Here is a 24743-nt window from a genome sequence, read left to right on the forward strand (position 1 = left end):
GTGCTTATTCCTGTGGTTCTGCACTCAGGGAATCACTCCTGGCAGAACTTGGTAGGGATCAAGTGCAGAGCCAAGGAAAAGAACCTGAGTGAGTATGTTCAAGGCAAGGCAAGCGCCTTATCCACTGCACCATTTCTCCAGCTCCAGCGTTTCTGTGTTGTAAGTGCACAGCAGATGGCTGTACCAGAGACACCCCTGCTTGTAGGACAAGTGGGGACAGAAAGTTACTGAATGAGGTCTTCTTTGAGGAAGCAAAGGAGCTGAACAAGTAGGACAAGGAAGCCGGCTCAGAGTTGCTATAGGATCATCTGAGGCTGGGACAATAGCAGAACAGCCCTCCATGTGGAAGACGGCACCAGCCATGCGTGAGACAGGATGGTGGGGTCCCCTGGCTGCATTCTTCAAGCTGCAGGTGCCCCAGGACCATCCTGATCCTCTAGGCTGCTCACAGAACTGCAGGTCTCCATCTGGGAGAGCTGAGTGGGCTCCACCTACCCAGGCAGACTTCCCCTTCCGCCCCATAACCACTGTCTGCCTGTGCAAGGCCACCCCAGTGGAAACACACGGAGCCATGGCACCCCCTCCCCACCTCCACACCCACAGCCCAGGAACATCCACAACACCGAGAGAGACACAGGATAATGTTCCCCTTTATTATGGTTCACTGAGTTACCACAGACAGACACACCGGCTCGGGCACGTCCACTGCCAGCTGGAGGACAGTCAGCATCTCAGAAACGAGGAGAGACCGCGGGTGCCAGCAGAATGCCGAACCAGCTCCCTGGCTGGCCACAGACCTGGAGATTCCCAGAACCGACCTGCACCTTCCCCCACCCCGTCTCCCACAGCAGACTGTCAGGCAGAGACGCCTGCATGCCCAGCGTCCACTTCTCACACTGGCTCCTTTCCAGGAAAGTGCATAGTTGCCTGGAGATGCAGCACCCCAGGGCCTGGGTGGGCTGGGCCGCACGCCACAGTATCAGGCCTTCCCATGGGCCGAGTCAGGGCGCCGCCGGGACAGGGAGCCGAAGGGGTGTGCGACCCAGCAGGTCTTGGATCCTGGGCTGGCAGTCGGACCACGGGCCTCTCGAAGCTACAGGAGACTAAGGGAGCCAGAAGGTTGGGGTGGGGTAAGGGAGAAGGTAGGGGAGAAAGCGCCTAGACCGAGGGGCTCTTTCCAGGTCCAGGGCCTCTTCCGGCAACACCCTCACGGTATTTGGACTGGAACAGCCCCACTGGCCTGGAGTCACTGTCCTGGGAGTTAATGAGGCTGCTGGGCGGGGGTGGGGTGTACTGCCAGGGTGAGGACGGGCCAGGAACCAAGTCCAGCAGGTGGAGGGAAGCAAAAGTTAGCTTGAATGGGAAAGAGCAAAAGCTGGGTGTCCTCGCCCCCACCGGCCCCTCCTGTGTGGAGCTAGGGGACTAGAGAAGACTGTTGTGCTCAGAGCCACCCAGATGGGGTGGGGAAGTCCCTCCTGCAGGGTCCTGCCTCCCTCTGATGGCCCCTCCAGGCCCAGCCCTCCCAGCGCATCCCTTTGAATGACCCAACCGGAATCCTACAGCTCCCAGGAAGCCAAGGGCCACCCAGAGATGCTAGAGCCAACCCAGGGGCGGGGTCAGCCAGACCTCAGCCCGGGGCTGCAGTGAGCTCTGCTCTCGTGCCACCTGAAAAACACCAAACAGCAGCATCGGGGTGTTGGGTCACAACAGCTGGAAGCACGTGGAGGGATGCAAGGGGCCTCGGGGAGGGGGTGGAAGCAGAGCAGGGAGAGGAGGCTGCCCCCAGAGGCCAAGCCGGCGAGCCAAGGAGCAAACCCTGCATTCCCCTTCCCGAAGAGTCCGTACCCGGGGAGCGTGGCACCACCAGCCCCTCTGCCTCCGCTTCCTGTACTCCAGGCTGGCTGAGCACCTGACTGCTGCCTTGGCCTGGGAAAAGGCTGTCTCCGGAGGAGAGATGGCTGAGACTACTCGGCTTGGGGGGAACTAGGAAAAGTCACAAGGGGGGTGTCGGTGGGGAGAGAGGAAGCACGCGCGCTGACACCTAGGCAAGAGAAGAGGTCCCGGGGGGAGGGGAGAGGAAAGGGGGGTGGGGCGGGCAGGAGACCCAGCTCAGCCGGACAAGACGCCATCCCATGCCTAGCCCCCGTACCCCCCTTCCCACCACACCGTCTCTTCCCGGGAAGACCCCTCCAGGAAGGATTTGTAGCTCGGACGAGGGGGCCAGGCTCTGTACTCCGGTCCCGGCCCCACGAGGGGCCCCTGGGCCGGCCGAGCCCCACGCTGGCAGCCCGGAGGAGGGGGAAGGGCTGGCTTAGTTCTAAACGTACATCTAGCACCACAGCAGAGACCGTCACGGCACGCAAGTTCACAAGAGGACACACACACACAGCTACTCCCGCCCTGGCCTGCTCCCGAGAAGCTCACCGCTCCCGGGGTGCAGAGAGCAGACCCCAGGGGGCGGGCCACGGGGAGAGACGTATACGTATATATGTACATATATATATAGAACTCTGATTCTTTGTACAAAGTGGGGGGAGGAGAGGAAGGAAAGGGGAACCCTGCTTGGTCACAAGAGAGGATGTGGCCGGAGCCCCCCACCGGCCCTCGGTGCCCGGCCCGGCCTCCTGGCGGGCGCGGCCAGCTCACATCTCGTTGGAGTAAGTGTAGTTGGGGGTGGCAGAGTACTGCGTCTGCGGCTGGCTCATGGCCCCCTGGGCCGCGCCCATGGCCGCGTTCTGGGCCGCCTGCTGCACGTGCGGGTTCTTCCACGCCCCCGTGGTCCACTCCTCCTGCGCTTTGCTGAAACTGCCCCCACTGCCCCGGTAGAACTTGTGGACCTGCGGGAGGAGGAACAAGAGAAGGAGCGCCTCAGAGGGAGGGAGGGGCCGCCCAGCGGTCAGCCTCTGTCCACTCATGCCCTCGGAGCCAAGCACCGCCCCCCCACCCCTCCCACCCCCCGCCCCAGAAGACCTCCGCTCCTCCTGTCACCAAGGAGGGGCTCTTGCCGATCACGCCCCTTCTCCCGGCGGCCCGCTTGCTCTGGCCGCTCACACGTACCATGCTGAGGGCAATGAAGGAGAAGACGGCCACGACCGTGAACATGACGGTGGGGATGAGCATCACCACGGCCGAGCCGACGTTCGTGCCGAAGAAGGAGATGGTGGCGATCCAGCCGCTGGAAGAAGACGCAGCTGTAGGCCACCCTGCGTGGGGCGGGGCCCCCAGCAGCCCCCCACTGTCAGCAGGGAGGGTCATCCCTCACTGGATACAAAGGGGTCATCTTCTGTGGCACCCAAAGGGCATGTGGCAAACCCTGATGCTGGGCGCAGGAGACGCCTCCTCAGGGGTCAGGTCCCTCCTTTGGGCCCCCCCAGGGTCCTGCACGTGCCCCAGTCCCTGCTGTTTTATTTTATTTTGTGTTTTGGGGGGCTACACCCAGCAGTGCTCTACACTCAGGAATCACTCCTGGTGGGCTCGGGGGACTCTATGGGATGCCAGGAATGGAAGCCAGGCCCGCCGAGTACGAGACAGGCGCTTTACCCGCTGTGCTATTGCGCCAGTCCCAATTTTCAATCTTTTTCCCCCTGCACAGGCCAGAGGTTGAGAACCATCTGGCTGCAAGGTCCTGCCTCCTCTTCCCCATCCAATAACTCAAGGAGCCTCCCCCGAGCCAGGACATCGGTGAGCAAAGGTCAGAGCCCGGGAGTCGTCCCGGCCCACCCTGGTGAGCCCCAACGCTGTGGACTCTTACCAGACCCCCCAGCCTGGGATGCCCACAGCCTGGATGATGCTGATGACCATCTGAGCCATGAATGTGAAGAAGAACGCCATGAAACTGAAGGAGCTGTCGGTCCTGCGGGGCGAGAGCCAGCTGCTGTTACCGGGGGAAGGGCCAGGCCGCCCTGCCCTCACCCCAGCCGCCCGGGGAAAGGGCATACAAGGACAGAAGGTATGTCAAGGCCTTCATTAGGAGCCCACACAAGGCCAGTGCTCACCCATTGCCACGGCCAGGCTCCACGTGTTGACACTCCATATGTGTGCAGCATTACAAGGCACAGACCCCCCCCCCATGAGTGATGGACAGACCCCTCCCCCCCAGAGCAGATGGCCCATGGTGGGCAGTCCTCAGGCACCGGGACACATCATAGCCTTCGAAACGGGAACAGGAGCCCCATTGGCACACAAAAAATAAATTTCCCATCTGAACCCGGGGCAGCATGGCAGCGCCAGTTGGGATGGGCGGTCCCTTTGGCACAACACCGAAGATCTCATGGGCACTGTGTCTCGTGCTGGGTCCACGTGCTCCTACAGAGATGATCCACACGGACCAAGTCAGAAGGAAAACAAGTTCTGTGTTACCTCTGCCTTCTCCCCACATCTGGGGCGTAAACAAGGGGAAGAGAATTGGGGGAGTGAGAAAAGATAAAGAGAAGAGACGGGGGTGGGGGGATGGGCAGAGAGACGGGACGTGGGACTGCGGTCTGTGGCAGTCACTTACTTGAAGGCCTTGTAAATGGGCCGAAACCAGCAGACGTAGGAGCAGGGTGTGAAGAGGATGAGCCAGAGAAAGGCGAGGCCAAAGTTGGTGGCTCCCCCGCCTCCGATCAGCCACGCGAGGCAGCCCACCAGGTTCACAGCCAGCGTGACGCTGTTCACTGCAGCCCCAGGAACCCACACACACGGCGGGTGCGCACACACACCCGGCAGCACGCGTCCCACATGCAGACGGCACAGACAAGCAGACGCCCAGAGATCCACAGCCACGACCCACAGGGGCCAACACACACAGACACACGGAGACACACAGGAACATACACACAGAGAAGTAAAGACGGTAAGAAAGAAAGCTGGGAGGAAGCTCAGCCCCACCCCGCCCCTCTCCCAGTTCTGAGCGTCTAAGGAACCCTCAGCTCGGTCCCGGACCCCCCCCTGCCCCCCCGCACAGCAAGCGGCGTAGAAGGGCCCGAGAGCCCCGAGGCAGAAATGCTTTCTTCTTATAAAATGACCTGAGTGGGGGTCAAAGCGACGGGAAGCAGGGAGGGCATTGGCCTCGCCTCTGGCCGACCAGGGTTCAATGCCCAGCATTCCATAGGGTCTCGCAAGCCTGCCAGGAGCAATTCCAGAGAGCAGGGACAGGAATAGCCCCTAAGCACCACTGGGTGTGGCTCAAAAATCCAGTAAATCAATAAAAATAAAAATGACCTATGGGCTGGGGAGATGACTCGGGGAGTTGGAGCACGGCACTCCATGCAGGAGGCCCGGGTCCAACCCCAGCACTACATGCCCCCCTTCATCCCTCTGGAGGCCTCCACATCTCCAGGAGGATGACCTCAGCCCCAGGCCCTCCAGACCCACAACAATCACCCAATCTAAGCACCAGAAACCCATCTTTGGGGGGCCAGAGTGATAGCACAGTGGGTAGGGCGCTTGCCTTGCACGTGGCCAAACTGGGTTTGATTCCCAGCATCCCATATGGTCCCCCAAGCACTGCCAAGAGTAATTCCTGAGTGAATGAGCCAGGAGTAACCCCTGTGCATCATCAGGTATAACCCAAAAAGAAAAAAAACATATGATTTCAGGGGCTGGAGCGATAGTACAGCGGGTAGGGCATTTGCCTTGTACACGGCTGACCCAGGTTCGATTCCCAGCATCCCATATGGTCCCTTGAGCACCGCTAGGAGTAATTCCTGAGCGCAGAGCCAGGATTAACGGCTGACCATCGCCGGGTGTGACCCCCGCCTCAAAAAAAAAAAAAAAAAAAAAAAAAGCTCATCTTTCATTTTCTCTTGCAAGGCAGGGCCACAAAAAGGAGAAAGTAAAAGATCTTGTGGCAGCATCTCTTCAACACAAAGCCCCATCCACCCTGCACATCAATGGAGCCAGCAGCAGTGAGAGGGACCTCCGTCATCAGTGAAACCTGCTCTGATACAATGAGCCTGCCACCTCCTCCAAGAAGCCCTCCTTCACTGCTGTCATTTCATTCGCCTGCCAACCCTCTGATCTCCTACAGACTTGCACTGCCCAAGAACAAATCAACCAGACTAGAAGCTCCCCAGAGCAGGACCAGGCTACACCCCAACAGTCCAGCTACACCGCAGAATCACAGTATCACTGAATCACAGAAGAGACCTCAAAGACACTCGACCTGCGGCAGGTGCCAACGCACACGCAGTGGCTCCTGCCCCAGGGCATGAGGCTGAGTCCAAGGAGCGGTGGAACCCCAGGAAGGCGGGTTTCCCCCAGCCGCGAACAGCCGGGCCTCGCAGATCCTGCCTCTGAACGAACGCTAGAGCATCTCGAGTCTGCACATGTTCCTGGCAGTGCCACGGTGGACAGGTGCCCGGGGGACTTAGCGGGTATTTACAGCTCTTAAATCCGCTCTGACGAGATCTTCTCGGGGACAGTTTCCAGAGCCCAGGGTCGGGCCGAGTACTGCTGAGTCTGACCTCTTCACCCTGTGACTGAGTCGCCTCGTCTTGGGGCCCCTTCTCAGGTGGGGCCGTCTTCCTGGGTGTCCCAGCTGGACGGTCTCCACCCCTGCTCACTGTGCCCCAACCTCTCAGAAAACCGGGGTGTCCTTACTGATGGTGACTGTCCTGTGGGGGCCACCCTGGAGATGCTCAGGGCTCCCTCCTGGCCCTGTGCTCAGGGATCACACACAGCACCAGGCATGGAACCCGGATTGGCTATGTGCAAGGCCAGTGCCGTCCTACCTCCCGCTGGTCCCCATGTCAGGGATGGTTCCCAGCCTGCTCTGTAGCCCCCCTGACATGGCACCCCTGGTGCTGCTGCCCGATGCCTTCCTGGGAACCGGAACCCACATCCCGCTCCACCCTCCTGCGGCCCCCAGCTGTGATCTCCGCCCACCTGCCTTACTCTGGCTCAGACCTATGATTCACTTCACCCACGTTCTTCCTCCCTCCCTGGCGCGTCCTCAGACCCACTCAGGAGCAGAGACATCACTCCCGTCTGAATGGGAGCTGGCTGCATGTCGCCGGGAAAGACACATGGAGGGTGCCAGGTGCATCCACGGCAGCCCCTCCCCAGGCCCTGCACATGGCCCGAACATCTCAGGGGGCAGGTCCTTCAGGGGCAGGAGGGGTCGCCGCGTGCTCGTGTTCTGATCGCACTCCCCACACCCTCACCCCTTCCTCTACATCGCAGCGGCTAGAAAACACAGAAGCTGCAGCAGCAACTTCCTTATTTGCTCCCTGTCATCTGCAGCCCCCCCAGGCTGCCCCGTCCCTTCTATTCTTGTGTAACCTGGAAAAGTCCCTTCCCCACCCGAGGGCCACAGCGGTACTCAAAGCAGAGTCTGCCTGTGTAAAACCATGATTTGTAGGAAGTAAGATATTTGATCCTTCAGGTGATCAAAATAGGGGCTGGAGTGGTAACATAGCCAGTCAGGTGCTTGCTGTGTGTGTGGCAGACCCAGGTTCAATCCCCGGGCCCACATGAGGACCCCTGAGCCCCACCAGGGGTGATCTCTGAGCTCAAAGCCAGGAGAAATCTCTGAGCACCACTGGGTGTGGCCCCAAAATGAAAATAAATAAGTGACTCAGTGATGTGGTGGGAAGCGGGTCTTCTGAGTCTGGGGGCTATTCTGGTCAATAAATCGAAGCCGAGGCAGGTGTCAGGGTGCCCTGGCACCCGCTGACCTGCAGCTGGTTGGTGAGCAGCGCAGGAAGTGAGGGGTGGTCCCAGCAGAGCCGAGCCCTGCCCTATGGCCCTGACGCTCTCTGTGTGCAGACAGGAGCGAGTGGAATTCTCGCACACCCTGCAGGTGTGGGGACCCCCGGACAGTTTCTCTGCAGACCTCACTGCTGGGTCAGCGTTCTGCAACCCTTCTGGGCCGTGCAAAGCAGCTAAGGGCAGGCCCGGCTGTGGGCAAGGGGAACCCCAGCTGGGATCACACGATGAGTGTCTAGGCCGCCTGTGGGAAAGACCCAGCACGCAGCAGACAGCCTGCGCCCTACACAAGTCTAAGAATCCTCTGGCTAGGAGCTGGAGTGATAGCACAGCAGGTAGGGCATTTGCCTTGCACACGGCCAACCCGGGTTCAAATCCCAGCATCCCATATGGTCCCCTGAGCACTGCCAAGGGTAATTCCTGAGTGCATGAGCCAGGAGTAACCCCTGTGCATTGCCGGGTGTGACCCAAAAAGCAAAAAAAAAAAAAAAAAAAATCCTCTGGCTAGCTACGGGCACAGCCAAGCCCCTTCCCCACCCAACTGCCAGAGAGTATCAGAAACGGGTGCCTTTCAAACACTGCCCTCAGGATCCAAAAGCATGAGAACGCCCCCCCTGGAGGGCTGGGACCTCATGGCTCCGTGAGCACCAACGTCCTCCTCATCCCGATGGAAGGACCAGCCCGGCTTGGCCCGTGTCGCTCCCCAGCCCTGGCTGAATGTGCTTCTCTCTGAGCCGTTTTTTAGAGAAAGCCAGAAAAAATGAGGCTCTGAGGAAAGGGTTCCGTCGAGCCGTGCCCAGCAGTTCCCTGGAGCGGGGAGGGAGGCAGAGAGGCAGACGCTGCTGACAGACCCGGGCAGATGCACAGAGTGGGAGACGAGGGGAGGGAAGCCAGCAGCAGAGGAGTAGGCGGGCAGCAGGGGGAAACTGAGGCCCAGCAAGGGGGCTGGGCCGAGAGAGGAGCCGGCGTGGAGCTGGGACAGAGCGGGGTGGGGGCTATCGCATGCGGCAAGGGGGGGCCTAAGCAGAGCAGCCTGCGTGCCAGCCCCGCCCCTGCCCCCCGCACTCACGCATCCAGAGGTAGTACAGACGCTTGGTCATGCTGAGGTGCTGTGGAGGGATGTCGGCCTCGAAGTCTTGGTAAAAACACGGCTTCAGAGGGATGAACTTGGGCAGCGGGGGGAAGTTGTTCACTTTCTCTGCGGGGAGGCACACAGCACCCATCACCTTCAAGTGTCTCCCAAAGGAGCCGCCTCCCCCAGCCGGAGCCGCACCCCCCAGCCAGACCCGACTTCCAGGGGCCTGGGGGGAGGTTCCCAAAGGAACATCTGGACAAAACTAAAACAAATGCTCCCCTGGGGCGAGCCCGCTCCTCCGCTGGGGCCTATTCCGGGGGGGTAGGGGGGGCGTGGGGTTGTGGGGGGATGAGCAGAAGCTCTGGCTTCCGGCCTCTCCTCCAAATCACAGGCTCACCAGTCTTCCCCGGACCCTTCTCCAGGTTTCAGTCTACCCAGCCCCCCACCCCAGGGCACCTGCTAGGCTAATGGTCCCTGGAGGTCCCTCTAGCTCTGGCATTCTGGACAGGAGCCTGTGAAAACTGGACAGCTCAGAACCCAGAATTATACCTCTCAGAACGTGGGGCCAGAGGCAGTCCAGGGGCGACGTGCTGGCCTTGCATGGTGAGGACCCCAGCTGACAGCTGGCACCACACGGTCACCAAGCACAGGGCTGGGGGCAACCCCCGACCACCACAAGGTGTGGGTCAACACCCCACCCCCCAGAAAATATATATCTCAGAACATTAAGGAGTTGGGGCTGGAGAGACAGGACAGCAGGGAGGGAGTCTGCCTTGCATGTGGCTGGCCCGGGTTTAATCCCCGGCATCCCATATGGTCCCCCAAGCTCTCCAAGAGTGACTCCTGAGTGCAGAGTCAGAGTAGCCCCTGAGCATTGCTAGGCATGCTTCCCCCACCCAAAAAAAGGACTTTTTTTTTTTTAATCCTAGAATATTAGGGACCTGGGGCTGGAGAGACAGGACAGTGGGTAGGGCCGCTCCCTAATATTCTGAGATGGTTTTGGGGTGTTTGATCCTCAGCACCACACAGGGTCACCCAAGGCCCACCAGGAGTGACCCCTGAGTGCAAGGCCAGGTGGAAGCCCTGAGCACCGCCTGGTGTGGCCCAAGCAACCACAAAAAGTGAATTTATTAGGAAGCAATGATGCCGGTGGAGGCAGGGAGAGAGCCAGATGCCACCAGGATGTGGGGAGGCTGGATGCCCGGTCCCCAAGCTCAGAGGTTTGGCAGAGACTAGTGTCACTGTGTTTGGGGGGGGGGCGGACAACTGGTGCTCTGTGGAGCCCACAGGATGCAGCACATGTAAAGCAGGTGCCCAGGCCCAAGGATCCTCTCCTGGGCCCAGCCAGTGTGCTCCGGAGACAGACAGGGAAAACCCGGGCACCAAGAGTCAGAGGCGCCTGACCTCCAAACACTAAGGGGGGACCAGGGACAAGGACGCCACTCTGCACTCGCTCTCATCCCGTTCCCACACGGCCCGCCTTCGCCTTACCCGCCATGGTGGCACCAGCTGGCCCGGGGGGGCTCACACCTCTTTGTCCTCAACTGGAAGGAAAGAGAAGCCAAAGGTGGGTGAGAATTGCTGCTCGGCCAACCAACCCGTTCTCATCCCCAGCGTGGCCGGCAGCAACCTGCAAGATGGGACTCCCACTGCCCAAGCAGGAAGAGCCCCGGGAGAGGACGCCCACCTGACACAGCCCCCCACCACCAGGGAGCCCTCCAGGCCTGCCCACTTGCTGTGATGACAGGGCACAAAATCTACCATATCTCCATGTACCTTAGTTTTTCTTGGTTTGTTTTTTGTTTTTGTTTTGTCTTTTTGCTCGGCACTCAGGGATCCCTCCTGGCAGAGCTCAGGGACCAGATGGGGTGCCTGGGATCGAACCCAGCTCAGCTGCCTGTGAAGCAAGCGCCATACCCACTGCACTATCTCTCCGACCCCTCATCACACTGCTTTTTCCCAGCAACACCGACAATTCTTTGAAAGTTTCACCATTGTGGTCACACTCCACCTTTCCTTCTTTCTCTTTTAAAAAAAATTTTGGGCCACACCTAGAGGTGCTCAGGGCTTACTCAGAAAGTATTACTTCTGGGGCTCAGGGGACCATATGGGGTGCCAGGAATCAAACCCAGTTTGGCTGTTGCCAGGGAAACGCTCTACCTGATGTACTAGCTCCAGCTCCTAAACGGGCTGATTTTTTGTTTTGTTTTGAGCTTTTGGGGTCACAACTGGAGATGCTCTCAGGGGTTATTCCTGGCTCTGCACTCAGGAATTATTCCTGGAACTGCTCAGGGGACCATATGGGGTGCCGGGGATTGACCCAGGTCAGCCGCGTGCAAGTACCTGCTGTACTACTGCGCTGGCCCCAAACGGGCTAATTTTTGTAAAAGGACATGCACAGTACGAGTGAAGCAGAGACACCTACAAAATGACAGGGCTCGGCTGAATCCTGAGACTTGTCTGGAAGCTTTTACATAATTTTGTACAAATATGTCCTCCAACGCTCCAAAACTTACCCCAAAGCAAAGCAAACTCTAAAACTGAGAAACAACAACAAGTGACACCAACTCTCAGCAAGCTGAGAACCCACAGAGGGAAGAACAGGGAACCTGATGACCGGACTCTGTTCTCTTAGGATGGAGGCAGAGCAGCTGGCAAGAATGGGTATGTGTTAGCAGGTGCACTGCAGTGCAGGTACTGGCGCAGGGTGTGGACTCATAGGGGTGCTGCCAGTGCGGGCAGGGGTGTCTTCATGGGGCAGGGGTGTCTTCATGGGGCTGGACCTGGCTACTCAATGTTAACAAAGTGAAGATGGGGGGGGCCGGAGAGGTAGTACAGTGGGGAGGGCATGGCCTTGCAGGCAGCTGACCCAGGTTCAATCTCGGGCATCCTATATGGTACCCAGAGCACCGCCAAGAGTGATTCCTGAGAGAGCCAGGAGTAACCCCTGAGCACTGCTGGGTGTGGCCCAAAAAGAGAAAAAAAGGGAAGGGAAGGGAAGGGAAGGGAAGGGAAGGGAAGGGAAGGGAAGGGAAGGGAAGGGAAGGGAAGGGAAGGGAAGGGAAGGGAAGGGAAGGGAAGGGAAGGAGGAAGGAAGGAAGGAAGGAAGGAAGGAAGGAAGGAAGGAAGGAAGGAAGGAAGGAAGGAAGGAAGGAAGGAAGGAAGGAAGGAGAAAGAAGAAAAGAGTCGGTGGGGCTGCATAGGGACGGACCTGGAGCAATAGCACAGCGGGTAGGGCGTTTGCCTTGCACGCGGTCGACCTGGGTTTGAATCCCAGCATCCCATATGGTCCCCTGAGCACCGCCAGGGGTAATTCCTGAATGCAGAGCCAGGAGAAAATCCTGAGAATCACTGGGTATGGCCACCCCCGCCCCAAAATATGGGGGGGAAGAGAGAAGAAGGAAGAGGAGGACGGAGGACGAGGAGGAAGGATGGGGGCGGGGGGAGAGAGAGAGAGAGAGAGAGAGAGGAGAGAGAGAGAGAGAGAGAGAGAGAGAGAGAGAGAGAGAGAGAGAGAGAGAGAGAGAGAGGGAGGGAGAGGGAGAGAGGGAGAGAGAGGAGATATAGGCCAGCAATTGTACCAGGATTAAGGTGCTTACTGTGCATACGGCCAAACCTAGTTCAAACCCTAGCACCATGTGGTCCCCTGAGCCTCGAGCACAAACAGGAGCAGTCCCAGAACTACCAGGTATCACTCAAATCACACAACTCCAAAAAATGAATAGGAGCCCGAGTGATAGTGCCAGGGGGAAGGAGCTTGCCTTGCACACAGCCCACCTGGGTTCAAGCCTTGGCATCCCATATGGTCCTCCGAGCACTGCTAGGTGTGGCCCAAAAATCTAAAAAAAAAAATAAATGGAGAAAGCTGGAGAAAAATATGATCAGGAGAAAAACATGACCTCTTTTCTTTTCTTTCCCTGCCATGCAGGGATCAAGCCCAGAACCTCACACATACAAGGCAATGCTGTCCCAAGGAGTGACCGCCCCAGCAAGGAGGAAACTATGAGTGACATCAGCAATGGATTAAAACACATTGCATGGGAAAAAATTAAAAATTAAAATACGCCGCAGGGAAAGAAGGCCTGAGGCCACAGTGAATCACAAAGGGAGGAGGGAAAGGAAACGGCCTAGAGATGTAAAGGGAATCGTTGGTTTTTAAATCACCATTTGGCAACCCCTGGGCAAGAACTGACCTAAAGGGACGTCGTCGTTGCTGTGAAACCACAGGGTGAGAGGCGGCTGGTGAGAAGCAGAGCCACAGCCTGAGGACATCCTCGCAGACCCCTCAGCAATCCTGAGGGGAAAGGTACCGCTCCAGCGAGAGGGCTCCACCTTTTCTTCCCCCTTTTTTTTTTGGCTTTTTGGGTCACACTGGGCGATGCTTGGGGGTTACTCCTGGCTCTGCACTCAGGAATTCCTCCTGGCAGTGCTCAGGGACCATATGGGATGCCAGGGATCGAGCCTGGGCCGGCTGCGTGCAAGGTAAATGCCCTCCCCGCTGTGCTACTGCTCCGGTCCCTAGGGCCCATCTCTAATGCCAGGGACCGAACAGCATAGCTGAGGATGGGAGGAAACGATGTCCTATGTGACACACACAGAGAAGGACAACAATCAGCTCGAGCTCATTGGAACATTAGCAAGGAAGAGCCAATCGGATCAATCCCAGACTATGGGAAATTTCCCAAGGCTGGTGGTAATGTCATAACACAGTAGGGGGCTGGAACAATAAAATAGTGAGACTTGGGTCTAATTCCCGGCCCCCATGTGGTCCCCTGTACACCACGGGGCTGGGGGGTGATCCCTGAGTAGAGGGCCAGGAGTGAGTATTGAGCACCACCAGGTGTGGCCCAAACACCAAAAGACTAAAATTTCAGGGCTGGAGAGATGGCTCAGTGGACAGAGCGCTTGCTCTCACATGGGAGGCTCAGGTTCGATCCCTAGCACTACATATGGTCTCAGAGCACTGCCAGTGTGACCCTGAGCACTGAGCCTGGAGTAGCCCCTGAGCACTTCCATGTGAGCCTCACACCCCCCAAAAAATCCTTCATAGTAAATATGAAATAGATAGCTTCCCTTGGGGCCAGAGCCATAGTACAATGGGTACAGCATTTGCCTGCACGCAGCTGACCAAGGTTCGATCCCCAGCATCCTATATTGTCCCCTGAGCACTGCCAGGAGTAATTCCTGAGTGGAGAGTCAGGAGTAATCCCTGAGCATCACTGGTGTGACCCAAAAAGCCCCGCCCCAAACAAAATAGCTAAGCTTGCTTGCCTGCCTTCCTTCCTTCCTTCCTTGCGTCCTTCCCTTCTTCCCTCCCTCCCTCCTTCCTTTCTTCCACTCTTTATTTTTCTTTGGTGAAGCAAATAGTTTTTAACTATTTAATTTTATAAAGTCATACATGATGATTTGTTACGTTCAATATGCCAACACTAATCCCACAACCATTGCACCTTCCCACCACCATTATCTCCAATTTTCCTAACCACCACTCAAGCCTGTCACAATCAAAGGCTCTAAATAATTTATTTTATATTGTTTGCTATGAATAATTCGCTAAAGATGATTCAAAACAGATTTCCTTAGAAGAAAGTGTGTGAAGATTGTTCTATCTCACCACAGAGCCATTCAACCCCTATATAAGAGATAACTAACATGTGGTACAGATTAAACCTTGTATGTTAATATTTTCTTAATCACACTGGCAAGCAAATAGTTTAGTTAGAAAGAATTGGGCTAGGGGCTGGAGCGATAGCACAGCGGGTAGGGCATTTGCCTTGCATGCAGCCAACCCGGGTTCGATTCCCAGCATCCCATATGGTCCCCCGAGCACCGCCAGAAGTAATTCCTGAGTGCAGAGCAGGAGTGACCCAAAAAGCAAAAAAGGAAAAAAAAAAGAAAGAAAGAATTGGGCTAGAACAACAGAACAGAGGGTAGAGTGGTGGCCTCGCACAAGGCCAAGCCAGGTTCCATCCCCGGCATCCCTTACGGTTCCTAGAGCACCAGCCAGGAGCGAGTCCTGAGTGCAGAGTCAGGAGTAACCCCTGAGCACTGCTGGGTGTGATCCAAAAAAAAAAAAAAAGAATTTTTTCAGAACAAAAATATGGAGATATTCATATGTATTTGCATATGGTGACACAGAAACAAGGAATTTTTACAGGGTTTAAACTGTAAAGAAAAAAAGAAGTGTGGCCCCTTCAAGGGACAGAGGGGCTGAGCAGAACAGAATTTTCACTCAGTAGCTATGCCATGTAATCCAAGACATCACTAATTTTATTTTTGGTTTTTTTGGGGGGTGGGTCACACTAGGCAGTGTTCAGGGCAGACTCCTGGCTGTGTGCTCAGGGATCGCTCCTGGTGGGACTCGGGGGTCATACGCGATGAGGAGGATTGATCCTGGGTCAGCACTGAGCAAACCAAATGTCCTACTCGCTGTACTGTCGCTCTAGCTCCAAGACATCAACAATTTTAAAACAGATCATTATTTTATTTACCAAAGAAAGAAGAAAATTGCCAGTTTCTATTTGTAAGATGCCAACATTTTAAAGACACACTGAAATGTTTTCAGGAATATCAAAATATTCATCTTAAAACTAATTAAATGTAGGGGCTGGAGTGATAGGACAGCAGGTAGGGAGTTTGCCTTGCACGCAGCCGACTCGGGTTCGATTCCCAGCATCCCATATGGTCCCCTGAGCACAGCCAGGAGTGATTCCTGAGTGCATGAGCCAGGAGTAAACCCTGAGCATCACCGGGTGTGACCCCAAAAAAAATTAATTAATTAATTAATTAATTAAATGTAGAATTTTTTTTAAAAATTTTGAATCATGTCAATGTTAAAAATGTGCTAAAATATGTTTAAAATGATAAAACCTGCTTGTTAAAAATGAAAAAATATGGAGGCTGGAGAGGAGGCTGGAGAGGAGGCCAGAGAGACATTATAGTGGGTATTTGCCTTTCACATGGCCAACCCGGGTTCGAACCCCGGCATCCCATACAGTCCTCTGAGCACCACCAGGAGTAAGTCCTGAGTGCAGAGCCAGAAGTAACCCCTCAGTATTACCAGGTATGGTCCCATAACTGGGGGGGGGGGGCGGAAATTAAAGAAAATGGCGAGAGCAGGGGCTGGAGTGATAGCACAGTGGGTAGGGCGTTTGCCTTGCACTCGGCCGACCCAGGTTCGATTCCCAGCATCCCATATGGTCCCCTGAGCACGGCCAGGGATAATTCCTGAGTGTAGAGCCAAGAGTGACCCCTGAGCGTCGCTGGGTGTGACCCAAAAAGCAAATAAATAAATAAAAGAAAATGGCGAGAGCATCAGCGGAGCACATGCTTTGCATGCTGGAGGCCTGGGGTCCACTCGCACCACCACCAGAAATGACTCCCAGGCACGGAGCCAGCGGCAGCCCCACCTGTGCCACCACCTTGCGTGGCCCATAAAACAACAAACAAGAAGAAAAAGTCAGCAAGGAAAATGAAGGCGCAACTAATAAGACAGGAAGAAAACCAGGAGCGTGGCCAAGTGTGACAGATGCCAGGAAAGGGCAGGCAGGGAATACACCGGGCAGAAACACGCTCACTGCACAGAGCAGCAAGTCACGTGGGACGCAGGAGGACCTGCACTCCTGGAGGGGTAGGGCTGGCCGGGCCGCGCCCAGAGCCGGCTGATGGGACCGGCAGCGCAGCCGCAGACGGAGTCAGCGCTCAGAAAAGGCAGACAGCCACCGACCGAGGTGGGGCCTGGGGGCCGAGGGGCGGCTGGGCTGCGGCTGGGCTGTGGAGTCTTCGCTCTGGACAGAAACAGGCTAGTGGTGGCAGCGATGCAGGGCCAGGGAGAGGGGTCAAAGGGCCGGTGCGCCATGCCATGTGTGTGAGCCCCAGGCTTCATCCCCGGCACCCAGAGCACTGTGCTGGGAGTAGTCCCTGAACACAGCCAGGTGTGGCTCAAAAACAAAACAAAATAAGACAAAAAACCAGCCCAGGGTGAAAGCTGCCTAGGGAAGAAAAGCAGATTCTGGGGGTCCTGGGGACAGGGTGGGCCTCGCAAGGCAGTGTGGGCGGCCCTGTGGAGGCAGGGCATGCTGCAGAACTGAAGCTCCAGTATCTGCTTCGATTTTCGCTGGCAGCCAGGAGACAGGCTGGAGTTGAGAGGGAGGAGGCGGGAGCAGAAAAGCCAGCGAAGTCAGCTGGCAAGGCCGGCACCGCCTCAGAGACGCTCTGAGGGCGCAAGTAGAAAGGCAGTGAAAACAAGCGGCACCTCCCGGGGAGGTCCTGATGAAGCCAGGGGGACATCCTGGAGGGAGAGACATCTGAGCTAACCTCCCCCCGCCAACCCAGCCAAAGGCTAGAACAAATGGTTCGCAGAGGGAGCAGATGTGAAGGTCAGAAACAACTAGCAGCATCCACTTAAGAACCAGAAAGAGAACAAGGATGGGCCAGAGTGGTGGTCCAGCGGGGAGGGCGCTTGCCCTGCACACAGCCTCAACCAGGTTTGATCCCCAGCATCCTGCACGTCCCCCCAAAGCTCCAGGAGTGATTTCTGAGAACAGCCAGGAGTAACTCCTGAGCACCGATGAGTGTGGTCCAAAAACATAAAAACAAACAAACAAAATAGATTCGGACAAAGCTGTGAGTGGAAAGAAAAGGCAAAACAGGACCAAAAGGTGGAAGAAAACAAGGTCCTCCAGGCCCTGAAGGACAAGAGTGAAATTAGGGCCTTATTTATCCTCAGGGTCTTGAAGTCATTGAAAAACCCTAATTTTTTGTTTGTTTGTATGCTTGTTCTTGGGCCATACCCGGTGGTGCTCGGGAGTTACTCCTGGCTCTGCAGTCAGGAATAACTATTGGCGGTGTTCAGGGGACCATATGTGATGCCAGGGATCGAACCCCAGTCAGTTTTGTGCAAGGCAAACACCCTACCCACTGAACTGTAGCTCAGGCCCCTGAAAAACCCTATCCTTACTAAAAGAATCTTGGGGCTGGGAAGCTGGTTTAGGAGGTTGAGTGTACGCAGGAACCCGAGTTTAATTCCCCACCCCATGCCAGGTGGTCCCCCCAGGTGGTCCCCAGGCCACTGCCCAAAGTGGCTCTGCCAAGGTGTGGCCCACAAACAATACAATAAAACAACAATACAAAAGAACACAAAACGGGGGCCTGAGCGATAGCACAGCAGGTAGGGCATTTGTCTTGCAGGTGGCTGACCCAGGTTCGATCCCAAGAATCCCATATGGTCCCCAAAGCACCACCAGGAGTAATTCCTGAGTGCAGAGCCAGGAGTAAGCCCTGAGTATTGCCAGGTGGGACCCAAAAAGAAAAAGAAAAAAAAGAACACAAAACAAAACTATAATCTCAAGGTTCTTATTTGTGTGTGTGTGTATGTGGGGGGAAATCAAAGCATTTTATTAGGGGTTTTCAAGAGAGACAATGTCCTCAGCCAGAAGGGTCGCCATAGCAGTACAACCACAGAACTGATGCTTTTTGTGTTTGTTTTTGTTTCGGGGGCCACACCTGGCAGTGCTCAGGGCTTACTCCTGGCTCTGTGCTCTGAGATCATTCCTGGAAGGCTCTGGGGACTATATGGGGTCCCAGGGATCACACCCGGGTCTACCAACCATCCCTGCTGTACTAACTCCCCAGCCCCTGCTGTTTGCTCAAAGTTTATATAAGTTTGCATGTGTGACAAACATGGGGACTCTTTATCCAGCGGCTTTATAAGCTGTTTTTTTCCACTCAGCAGCAAAGAGTTCCCTGAACATGTTTCATGTCAATAATCCAGGTTATCACAATCTGTTTAGTGACTGGTGAACCGGGGCAGTGAGGTGTGGTACCCACAGCTCTGCCCTTGGGAGGTCACAGCTGCAAGGCGTGGGGGAGGGCCAGAGACCGTGCAAGGAGGCAGACGAAGAAAACCAAGGCCAGCATAAAGAGTCTTTCAAACTACTTGGTGGAAAAATTTTTTTCTGTTGGTTTTTGGGCCACACCTGGCTGTGTTCAGGGCTGGCTCTGCACTCAGGGATCACTCCTGGCAGAGTCCCGGAGACCATACACGGTGCCAGAGATCCAATCGGCCCACCTGCAGGAAAGCACCTCACCGGCTATACTGTATCCATCTTCGGCCCTTGGCGAAAATTGTAACACGCATATACAACAGTAAAACCCCAAAGGATTAATATATTGTATCTCTTGGTAGCGCAACATAAAGTACCAGGGGTTTTTGTTTGTTTGTTTGTTTTGCTTTGTTTGTTTTTTTTAGGCCATACATGGAGATGCTCAGAGTTAATTGCTGGCTCCACACTCACGGGGCTGTTCCCGGCTGTGCTTGTGTCCTTATGGAGCCTCCCGCATACACAGCACATGAACGAACCCTTTGCAGCATCACCCTGGCCCTCAGTATTTAGTTTTTATTTTGTTTTTTGAGCCAACTCAGCCGTGCTCAGGACTGACACAAGGCTCTGTGCTTGGGGATCACTCATGGCGGGCGTGGGGTGCCAGGGATTGAACCTGGGTTGGCCTGGGTCGGCTATGTGCAAGGCAAGAACCCTACCCACTGTAGACAGGAGACACCTTTTTTTTTTTAAATAAAAAGTTACATACAAACCTTCTCTGACAAAACCATACATGTGGGAGAGAGTGAAGCACAGCTGGTAGGGCCTTTGCCTTGCACACAAACAACCCAGGTTTGACCCCTGGTATCTCATATGGTCCCCCGAACCCACCAGGAGGGATTCCTGAGTCCCGAACCTGGAGTAAGCCCTGATCACTGCTGAATATACTCTGAAAATCAATAGGAAAAAAACATTTTTTCCTAATGTTTGGAGAAAAACTAATTAAAGATAAAAATCTTTAACTGTGACATATTAAGACCAAATATATATTATTTGGATTATACAGTTATTGTTCAATTATACAGAAATACAGAAGATAGGGCACTGGCCTTGGACACAGTCAACCCGGGTTTGATTCTGGCACCACTTATGAACCCCGAACTCCTCCAGGAGTGATCCCTGAACTCAGAGCCCAGAGTAAGCCCTGAGCCCTGCCAGGTGTGGCCCCCAAATAAAAACACAAACAAGAAAATCTGACAGCAGCTAGAGATCATAGGACTGGAAAGGATTTTCCAATCTGAAACTCCAGCATATTTCGAATCCAGGAGCATAGTTATTAAATGAGCGGAAAGTCCGGAGGAAAACCGTGGCAGGACTGAAGACAGGGGGCGGGGAACCAGCGGGTGAACTCTGGTCTCTGCGAGACAGGTGGGGCCGAAGTCCACGGAGAGCGTCCAGGCCTCAGGGCGTCCCTTTGCTGGCACTGAGAAGCAGGAGGCACAGCTGGGCCTTCCCTCCTGCCACAGACCGCCTCAGCGGCCTGTCCAGAGTTTTGGTCCAGTTTGGGATACTGTCCCCAGGAAGCAGGGAGCTGAAGGAAGAGGCATGGTCACCTGACAGGAGGAGACCCCAGTGCTAAAGGGGTGAAGGGGGGCACAGTGAAGAGCACAGCGGGGAGGGCGTTGCCTTGAACGCGGCCGACCCAAGTTCGATGCCCAACATCTCATATGGTCCCTGAGCACTGCCAGGAGTGATCCCTGAGCATCCCCCGGTGTGACCCAAAACAAAAACATAAAATAAGAGGAGCAGAGAAGCAGAAACAAACTGTGGGGTGCACGGGGGGGGGGGGCCCTTGGAACATCCGCATTCTGGGGGTGAAATCCAGAGCTGGGAGCTGGGCTGGGGGCAGGACATGCAGGACAGGTGGTCACTGAGGACCCAGCCACGAACTCTGCAGGTGGGAGCCCGGGTTTGATTTCCAGCATAGCCAGGAATGCCCCAAGCACTGCTAGGAGTAGCTCCCAGACTGCTGGGGGTAGCCTACACATCCCCCCCAAACTGCAGCATGGTCCTTCAAAAAAGGGTCAGGGAATGACTAAAACCCTAGATCAGAGAGTCCAGCAGGAAGAGGTGCCAGAGGAACAGAGAACTGTCCCCAAGCAGGTGAAATGGGCCTGCACTGTGAGGATACAGCGGGGCACGGGCTTCAGAGGTGCCACATGTCCAGGCAAGATTCGGAGTGTCTGGGAAAGCGCAGGAGGCCGGGCCCCCTGAGGAAGGAGCTCTGGCACAGGGACCCCCAAGGGGAGCAGGGCGAGGGTGGGGATGACTAGAGAGGAGAAGCCTCGAGGAGGAGGTGACCCCGGCTCCAGCCTCGGCAGCAGTGGTCCTGGTGGTCTCCCACACGTGTGCCCAGGGTCACAGAGACAAGGGCCGCCCAGTGTGAGCAGAGGGAGGGGCAGAGCCCAGGCCAGCATGGGGCAAGGCCGCTCGCTCGCCTGTCTACAAGCAAGTCAGCCAAACTAGGCCAGTCTGAGGCTCCAGGCTCCTCAGACTTTGGGGGGGGGGGGATGGCAGGGGCACATCTGGCTGTGCCTAGGGCTTACTCCTGGCTCTGCACTCAGGAGTCACTCTTGGTGGGGCTCAGGGAACCATAAGGGATGCTGGGATCCAACCTGAGTTGGCTGTGTGCAAGGCAAGCGCCCTGCCCACGGTACTGTCTCCGGCTCTCCGGGCTTCATTTCAGCATTAGTTGTTTCATTATGGATGTTTGAGACAGACCGACAGACACTGAGAGAAAGAGAGACAGAGAGAAAGAAAGACAGGTACAGAAAGAGAGAAATAGAAAGGAGAAAGAGATGGAGACAGAGGGAGGAAAAGAACAGTGTCTGACCTCTGAAAACCAAAATTCTTATTTTTTTTTTTTTGGCTTTATGGGTCATACTCGGCAGTGCTCAGGGGTGACTCCTGGCTCTGCATGCAGGAATCACTCCTGGTGGTGCTCAGAGGACCATACCTGGGTCAGCTGTGTGCAAGGTAAACGCCCTACCCACTGTAAAATTGCTCTGGCCCACAAAACCAAAATTCTTGAACACCAAAATAGGAGAATAGCAACTTGCTTTTCTTTTTTTTCTTTTCTTTTTGGGTCACACCCGGCGATGCACAGGCGTTATTCCTGGCTCTGCACTCAGGAATTACTCCTGGTGGTGCTCAGGGGACCTTATGGGATGCTGGGAATCGAACCCAGGTTGGCCGTGTGCAAGGCAAACGCCCTTCCCACTGTGCTATCGCTCCAGCCCCAAGTGAAAGTCTTTTGTAAGCTGGGGGTTGGTGGAGGAAGCTACAAGGTCTGTCCGTCATTCCCCACCAATACAGGAGCAAGGAAGCAACTCCTTAGGCAGCTCTAAGGCAGCAGCTGCTCCTGAACTGAGGAAGCCGTTTCTTCCAGCAAAACTGAGGGGTAGTCGGCTCCCTAAGGAGAGCAGGATGCGGAGCAGAGAGAACTGGTCTGGGCTCTGGTTCCAGGACCCCTTGCATATATTCCCATTCTCCTCCCTGGACAGCCCATGCCAGCCTGCAGAGCCCCCGTACTAGGAAAGACGCATCCTCTGACTTCACTTCCTTTTACTCCCCTACCCCAGCCCCAAAGTCCCAGACTATGACTCATCCTCATTAAACAGCCACAGTGGCACTGGCCGCCTGACGGCATGGCCAGTGGCCCCTGTGCACGGCCTTCAGGGCCAGGAGCTGGCTACAAACCTCCTGCCCAATTCCATTTGCTTCTCGCCACCAGACACACCCGCTGACACCCACCACACGTGAGGGCCCCCTTGCCCACCGTGCCCTGAATGAGAGTTACTGCTTTCTCACTTCCCACAACTCTTTCCAGACCTCTGGCCCTGCACCCACGCCCCGCATGAGGCACCCTTGCTCTGCTCCGCTTCTCCAGAGCACCATGAAGCCACCCTCTCCCCCAGACCTGTGTCTTCCCCGGAGCAGGCGAGGAGCCTCAGGCACCCCCAGCCAGTCCAAGCCCCAAGCTGCTGTCCCCTGCTGTTCCCCGAGGGAGCCCCAGTCCCTCCTGGAAATCCAAAGTTGCAGCCACCACAGAGGAGGAAACATAGCTGGACGAGTCAGAGGGCACAGGCAGAAGGAAGCAGGGCAGAGAGGAAGGGGAGGACTGCGTGGAAGGAAGGTCGCTCTCAAGCTGAGCCGGCAGCCCTCAAGGGAGGTCAGTACTTAGGCCTATTACTTCATCCCTAGAGAAAAGAGCTGGCAAAGAAACGCCCAGGGAGAGGAACCAATTCGTTTGGAGCTGTCCGGTCTGCCAGGGTCCAACCACCGGCTGCTGAGCCCCAGGCCGGAGCTCCCCTTCCCGACCCCATTAACTCTCCATGGCATCCTGGCTAAACCCAAGTCCACTCTCCAGGACGTCCACTCCCAGCTTGCTCCTAGGGAGCCTAGGAAGTCCCAATTCAATCGTAACAAGATATGTGGAGGGGGGGCTGGAGCGATAGCACAGCGGGTAGGGCGTTTGCCTTGCACGCGGCCGACCCGGGTTCGAATCCCAGCATCCCATATGGTCCCCTGAGCACCGCCAGGAGTAATTCCTGAGTGTAGAACCAGGAGTAACCCCTGTGCATCGCCAGGTGTGACCCAAAAAGCAAAAAAAAAAAAAAAAAAAAAAACAAGATATGTGGAGGGGCCAGAGGAATAGCACAGTGCATCGGGCACTTGCCTTGCAAGTGGCTGACCCAGGCTGGATGTGCAGCATCCCCTGTGGTCCCAGAACCCGGCCAGAATGATCCCTGAGTGCAGAGCAGGAATAAGCCCTGAGCACTTCTGGGTATGGCCCATCTGCACCCCCAACCCCCCCCCAAAAAAAAAAACACAACAAAAATAAGACAAGACTTGTGTAGTCCCCCAAAAATCTCTACCAGTCATACCCCTGCAAAAAAAGTCTCTCCTGACCTGAATAGATGCTGGGCACTGTCTATATCCTCAGTGCTCCGCCAGGAGTGAGCCCTAAATTCAGAAGGACTGAACCTGCGCACTGCCAGGTTTCCACCCCACCCCCCGCCCACCCCCCAAAAACAGACTGTCAGAGTTCTCAATAAGGGCAGTACAGGGCCGGGCTCTGGGGAGGGGACGCCTCCTGCGTAATTCCCCACTACCGACCTCTGCCCAGACCACTCCCCTGGCCCGCCCTCTCCGCCTCTCCACCCACCCAAACCTCACCTCCTCCAGGAAGTCTCCCAGCCTCACGTCTGCCTCCCTCTCCAATGTCTCTAGGAAGGCCGGCCAAGCGCTCTCAGATCTCTCCCCAGCCCCAAGCTGGGGCCTTACCGGTTTGAACCGCCTGAGAGGATGAATTCTCAGTGCGAGTCTCCGCTGGGCTCCCCGAAAGTCCAGTGGAGCAACTCCCGGGGCAGGTACCGGGAGGAGCCCCCAACCCCCCCTAGCGCCTCACCCCCATCCTCGTGACTGATGCAGCCAGCGACCGCACGAAGACCATCCGGCGCCCCCCAAGCAGCGCGGAGGATGGGGGCTCGGGTCGGGGCGCCCCTCCCCCGCCTCCCGGAGGCGGCGCAGCCCGGCCAGCCAAAGGTCGGGCGGCCGTGTCCACCTGCAGGCGCCTCCCAGGAGCAAACACCCAGGGGTGGCCCCAGCGACCCCGAGCCCGGGCCGCGCGCGCCAGCCTCGGGAGAAGGAGGCCCGTTTCCAGGGGATGCCAGGTGGGGCTGGGGGTGGGGGTGGGGGCGCCCGAGGCCCGGCTCGGGAATCAAGGCTCTGACGTCATCGAGACCCGGGGGCCGGGGCCGGGGCCGGGGCTGGGGCTGGCTGCGGGCTGGGAAGGGCGTTTGCGGGGCGCCCCCGGGAGCGCATCCCCGGCCCCGAGCAGGTAAGGTCACCTCGCCTGCCCAGCGCCCCCGCACCTGGGCCTGCCCGCTGCCCCCCGCGACCCCGCTCCGGCCCTGCGCCCAGCTCCCCCTGCCCGCCCCGCGGGACCCCCACTCACTGGCTGCTGGAGCTCGCCGGCCCGGAGGCACCGCGCCGCGCTGCGCTGCACCGGCCGATGCGGCGCCGAGCCCGCGGCCGAGCGCTCCGGGGCTGCGTGCACGCGCGCGCGCCCGGCCCGGCCCGCGCGCCTCCGCCCG

The 24743-nt window shown here is 56.6% G+C and overlaps 1 protein-coding gene across 2 annotated transcripts; it reads right to left on the reverse strand.

Moving 5' to 3' along the window:
- Positions 1-632: 632 nt before the first annotated feature.
- On the reverse strand, positions 633-24743 carry SCAMP5 (secretory carrier membrane protein 5). 2 transcript variants are annotated; one of them, XM_055131112.1, is made up of 8 exons: positions 24605-24669; positions 12542-12603; positions 10256-10308; positions 8759-8887; positions 4499-4655; positions 3752-3853; positions 3058-3175; positions 633-2837 (listed from the first exon to the last, which is right to left on the reverse strand). In XM_055131112.1, the coding sequence occupies exons 3-8, from the start codon at positions 10260-10262 to the stop codon at positions 2643-2645; spliced, it is 708 nt and encodes a 235-aa protein (XP_054987087.1). In that variant the 5' UTR covers positions 10263-10308; positions 12542-12603; positions 24605-24669; the 3' UTR covers positions 633-2642. The 2 variants fall into 2 exon arrangements, with proteins under 2 accessions (XP_054987087.1, XP_054987086.1); XM_055131111.1 differs by lacking the exon at positions 12542-12603 and having other exon boundaries at positions 24605-24743.

This window comes from Sorex araneus, chromosome 3 (genome assembly GCF_027595985.1).
Source record: "Sorex araneus isolate mSorAra2 chromosome 3, mSorAra2.pri, whole genome shotgun sequence".
Taxonomy (NCBI): Eukaryota; Metazoa; Chordata; class Mammalia; order Eulipotyphla; family Soricidae; genus Sorex; species Sorex araneus.